This window comes from Haliotis rubra, unplaced genomic scaffold, assembly GCF_003918875.1.
Source record: "Haliotis rubra isolate DU_JTF1 unplaced genomic scaffold, ASM391887v1 Scf51, whole genome shotgun sequence".
NCBI lineage: Eukaryota > Metazoa > Mollusca > Gastropoda > Lepetellida > Haliotidae > Haliotis > Haliotis rubra.
The window spans coordinates 2,956,793-2,962,264 of NW_025767202.1; the positions used below are offsets into that span (position 1 = coordinate 2,956,793).

The window sequence follows — 5,472 nt, forward strand, 5'->3', positions numbered from 1 at the left end:
AAATATATTTTGAGATGACCCCCGCCTCGAAATGCTTCACAGTTATTATACTTGGAGCATTTCGAGTCGGAGGTCATCTCAAAATTCTTGATTATTTTGTAAAAAAAACACCTAATGTTTAATTCTCACAAGGACACGTGGGCCTGTGATGTTGGCATGGGATATTGTCACCGAGAACAGTCAATTTGTATACCAGGCTTCGTTAAGACGAGTACATACATGTAGACTAGCTAGAGCGACAATAATACTCCTGGAGCCTCGCTCGGTTTAGTGTAAGTTTGAGTAACCATGACTCACTGCTCCTACAATACAGACAGTACAGTAATAAATGGACATAACCAGTAAACAGGTATCTTTTGAGTAAAATGCGACTTTGCCCAATATGTATTCGTAAAATAATCCGCTCAGATAGAGTGCAGGGTGAAAATTTGGATTTAGGATTCAACTAGTTAATTACAATATATCTTAAGAAACAGTTCACACGAAACAGTGAGTAGGGGTATGATTACCAAAGTATTATAGTACTGCTGCTTCTGTTCAAATATAGCAACACGGCTTGACATAACCATGCTGTTATCTTATCTCACACATAAATTGACTTTTTTCTGATTGGCTGAGCGCTCTTATATTATGTTCAATGTACCCCGCTTACAAGCAAGTAACATTTTCTATCAAACACGACGGGAATGCCGAACTGTGTGAATTCATTTGGTACTTTGTATTAGTATTTCTTTATCTTGAATAACTGAGTCACGTATGATGTACGGAAATTACCGATGTTTTGCGAATGCAAATCGATGGAAGGGACATAACTCTAAATTTGTTTTCTTGTTTGTCGTTGTCATTATTGTCTATTTGCCTAACTCTGGTACTCCTAATTATGATCCGATACCCGTGCTTCACACTGTACAAAATTAACATTGGGGTGTTCGGAAAGATAAATACGCTGTTCACTCGTCCCTCGGAACCAATGGGTTGATGTACCGGGCCAGGGATCATAAACAAACAAAGATGGTACATCAATCCATGACCCCTCGTGACCAGTGAACATATGCCACATAAACACCTTCTCATGCCCATAACGTCTGTGTAATTTCATTGTGTTCCGACAGTTGAAACACTGACTTCGTCCTCTACCTACACCAGCTCTGACAACATACCAGTCATCAACTGTGACTTGTACACAACCCAAGCTGCAGCTACTTCAGCACCAACAACGCCATCACCACCTACAACCGTGGCAACTACCACCACAATTGCTCCATTTGTTGATACATCTATCGCTACCAACACTTCTACAAGGGATACTATTTTACCTGAAGTTACATCGGAAAATACCCAAACAGAGGCAACAAACACTCCTGGACCAACAAATACTTCAAACAGTGACAGCATCAGGGCTCCCACAACATCGCATACGACAATGGAGACTACCATGTCACTGGCAACAGACCCTTACATCCCAACCACAACACGTTTCACCATGACAGCCCATACAACTAGCCCAACCACAACACGTCTCACCATGACAACCCATACAACTAGCCCAACCACTACACGTCTCACCGTGACAACCCATACAACTAGCCCAACCACAACACGTCTCACCATGATAACAGATCCAACTAACTCAGGCACTGTGGGTACAAGAACGGTAACTAATCCTACTACCCCGGCAACAGCAAGTATCACCATGGCTACCGATCCTACATCCCCACCAACTGCATATATCACCATGGCAACTAACCCCACTATCACCCCAAGTATCACCATGGCAACCGATCCTACATCCCTGTTTACTACAAGTATCACCCTGACAACTGAGTCCATCATCCCGGCCACTACCAGTATCACCATGGCAACTGATTCCACTTCTCCGACTGCTGCAAGTATTACCATGGAAACTACCGCGACTTACCCAGCAAGCAGGCTTACGGGAACATCACTTCCTACTACTGGAGAAGCTCCGTCCTCAGCAGCAACAGGCACAGCATCCTCCACTGCACAAGGTGTAACAAGTACACCCACAGCACCATCTCAAACGACCACTTTTTCAACAACCGCCGTGGCGACTTTTGTTGGAGGTAAGCACAGATCATATCAGTAACAGTTAAAAACAGTATAGGGTTTTGCCATGCAGGCTAACGTAGTTTTATGTTGCATCATTATGTATATACGGTAGTCTGTTATCCGAATTCATGTGCTTGCAACCAATCAAATATGAGAAAAAGTAAACAGTGTGCTTGTAAAAACATTATATTTGTCATATGAAATGCTTCTCCTCTTCTTACAAAAAAAGATATGGCAACAAATTGTGATTTCACGTGTACAATATGTTTTCAGGCTCTTCTGGGATCAGAGACATATGTCCGTGTTTGGTCTGCGTTGAAACTAAATCAATGATAGAGACACAGCGCTTTGTTGACGCCATTTTACTACTCCTGAAATTAGACAAGTCGAAACTGTCAGCTACCAGAAGAAAGCTGAAGTCAGAACCGGATGACAGACCTTCAGCACAGGCAATTGGCTACTCCGGAATAATTTTCATCGTCATCACATTCAGTTTCTTTGTCCTCAATGATCTGATGCGACTTTGTCAGCTTTGGTCGGGCAGAAACACTCAAATACCGATCAGGAACAAAACTGCTTGAGGAGTGAATATGTATTTTATGAAGGACCTAGTCCTCTGGTGGGACACACTGCAAAGGCAAGTTAACAACACACCTGAAAACAAAAGCACCTGGACATCTGGTACAAGTCAGAACGGAGCACTGCATCGGATACAATCTTCGTCAAGGAAGAGTCAACCTTCCCTATGTTTTCGAAACGTTTTATCATAACTTTCGATTCACGAAATTTACTTTCAAGAAAATAGTTAGGAATCTGAATATTTTTGGTGAGTCCCTTTCAGTCTCAACACATTTACCACATCCTTTAAACATTGTCATATATAAATGATTTTCCGAATCACTTTCCTTGAAGTCAGACACCAACTTATGTAGTTTATCTTTAAGTTTACCATGTGGGATAGTTGTGTGAATGGTGACAAAATCCAATGTATATATGGGTTTTGTTTGAGATTTCATAACTTTAATTACACCGGTAGACGTTTTCAACATACACGTGTAATTAACCTATACATTCTTTGATAGTATTTAGTATGACCTTGCTGTGTTGTCGTCAGAAGTATTGATATTGGCATTTGACACGAGGATCGTAGGGCACGTACTTGGTTCTGTAATATCACTGTCGATACGTGTGTACTCTGGTGGAGGTCAGGAATTCAACATAAAGCTGAAATAGAAATATTCTTAGGTCTCAGAACAAGCGGCGCCCAACATGGCCGATCCTTTATCAAAGGGGGAATATACGGGAAAGTGTATTCCGTGATTGTTTGCCGATAGACTTGACCCATCTTTTCAGGTTGCACCATTGTCCCACCAAAAACCATGTCAAACAGTCCCTGCGATTATAATTTCACAGATGGAGTAATAACCGGCTTTCTGCTGTTTATCGATCTCTCAGAGTTCATAAAAACAATTGCCGGTGTGGCTTCTGGTCTTTCTTTGACGGGTGCTTGCTGCCAAGGGTAGTCTGATAACCATCTGGAGGATCGTCAGGAATGGGGCTACGACGACATGAGGCCTTTTAGATCTATTATTATGTCATTATTTTGTCTGTGTTTCTGTATTTCGTTTCTGTGCAGCATGTTTTTGGGTACTAGTGGGCATTTTGAACTTGTGACTCCCTTCAATGACAGTGTTACTAATGGATTTGATCGAAACTCTAATTTGTGAAATGCACAATGCCAATGCCAATTAATACTTATCAGAGGGGTACACAAAGTCCGCAGTCTAGACTACCAGTCGTCCGACTTCCATTTTTGTGGAAGCCGCGGTGGCTGAGCGGTCTAGGCGTCTGACTTTGTGTACTGGCGATTAGGTGCCTGACTCTGAGGGTGTGGGTTCGAATCCCGGATGGGACTCAACCCAACAAAAGTACTAGAATCTGTACTTTACAAAGAAAGTGCAATCCCAAATATAACATATGAAACTCTAATTTGCTCATGATCATTCGCTATTTGTATCTCGTTTTGGCATATACTTTGACAGCATCCATCATTAAATTGGAATTACTGCCCCCGACTGAATCCACTCTGCAAAAATTGTCGGAGGGAGATATTGTTAATTATGGAAAGATAACCCGTGATGGCATATCCAGTAGGTGAAACGCAAAAGCGAAAGTTTTGGCTGTCGCATTTGTGTATGTTCTATAAAATTTAGTTAATAGTACACTTTCCATTGCCTGGATGTTGGTGTAGGATTATTGATGTTGGAAATGTGGAGGAATGGCACATAAAACGAATTTGTTTCGAAAGATATCGCCTTAATATTATTACCAGTTGTCATCTTCCTTGATTTAAGCACCGCCGAGCCACATCTGTTTGGCGAAATTGGACAAATATTGTGTCACGTTTTATGAAAATGGATAATGTGAATGTTACAACCTAACCGCCTTTGTTCCTTTGTCTTAAACCTGTCAACGAACACATTGAAACCAAGTAGACGATTAGAAACCATTTTCAAATTACATCATGACTGAGGAACAAATCTTCTGAATATGTTCCCCCCTGATCCTGGAACTGCTTCCGTCATAAAATTGATAAAATCTGAAATCAGACCAAACAGGGACACCAGACATCGATGTGACTTGTGATCCGAAATGGGGTGACAAGGAGTCTTTTTACTGAGCTATCTCTATCCCAAGACGATGAAGTGCTGAAGCTGATCAAACAACTGCAAGGCACAAGCTCTCAACTCCTCTTCAGGAAAATACTGACCAGAAATAGTTTGCATGTGGACTACGGAGTATCAATACAGTCACCAAAGAAATCCTACTATCTTCTAACAACGGGCAGATTTCAGCTATAGTTTTGTTAGAGATATCCGCAGATTTTGATACAGTGGACCACAGAAAAATGTTAACAACTCTTGAACAGGAACCGAGCATCACTGACACTATACTTGTGTGGTTCAAGTCATATCTGTCAGAGAGGTACCAGAGTACAGCTGTCCTCTCTTCCAGATCGCTGGTGAAAGGTGTACCCCAAGGTTCAGTACTGAGACCAGTTTTGTTCACTCTAACACAAGATGTGTCGCTGCAATACATGGCATGCTGATGACATTTAGTTGCATGACAGTGTAACATGTGCCAACTCAAATGGGTATGCTGATCATAGGAATGTTCCATTGATATCACGCACTGGGTGACGTCACACATGCTTACATTTAATTTACTGTGATCGGCTCTCATAGAAGGATTCAGAACTGTACAGGTTTCCAAAACTCTAACCGTTTCGGTTCAGCAATTGTTGCATCTAACAAAGGGAAAAACTTGGAGGGATAATTGATCAGCAGTAGGACATGAAATACAAAGTGACCCTACTGTGCTGAACAGCTAATTATTCACCTT

At 41.6% G+C, this 5,472-nt stretch overlaps 1 protein-coding gene across 1 annotated transcript; it reads left to right on the forward strand.

Annotated features, from left to right (window-relative positions):
- Positions 1–1,551: 1,551 nt before the first annotated feature.
- On the forward strand, positions 1,552–2,952 carry LOC124292218 (cell wall protein DAN4-like). The gene is made up of 2 exons (XM_046729273.1): positions 1,552–2,084; positions 2,344–2,952. The coding sequence occupies exons 1-2, from the start codon at positions 1,610–1,612 to the stop codon at positions 2,649–2,651; spliced, it is 783 nt and encodes a 260-aa protein (XP_046585229.1). The 5' UTR covers positions 1,552–1,609; the 3' UTR covers positions 2,652–2,952.
- Positions 2,953–5,472: the final 2,520 nt, after the last annotated feature.

What these genes read in the sequence shown, in the direction of transcription:
- LOC124292218 (XM_046729273.1), top strand. Translation starts at nt 1,610, where the DNA reads ATGATAACAGATCCAACTAACTCAGGCACTGTGGGTACAAGAACGGTA. An exon ending in CGTGGCGACTTTTGTTGGAG is followed by an intron (nt 2,085 to 2,343) that starts GTAAGCACAGAT and finishes ATATGTTTTCAG; the next exon opens with GCTCTTCTGGGATCAGAGAC.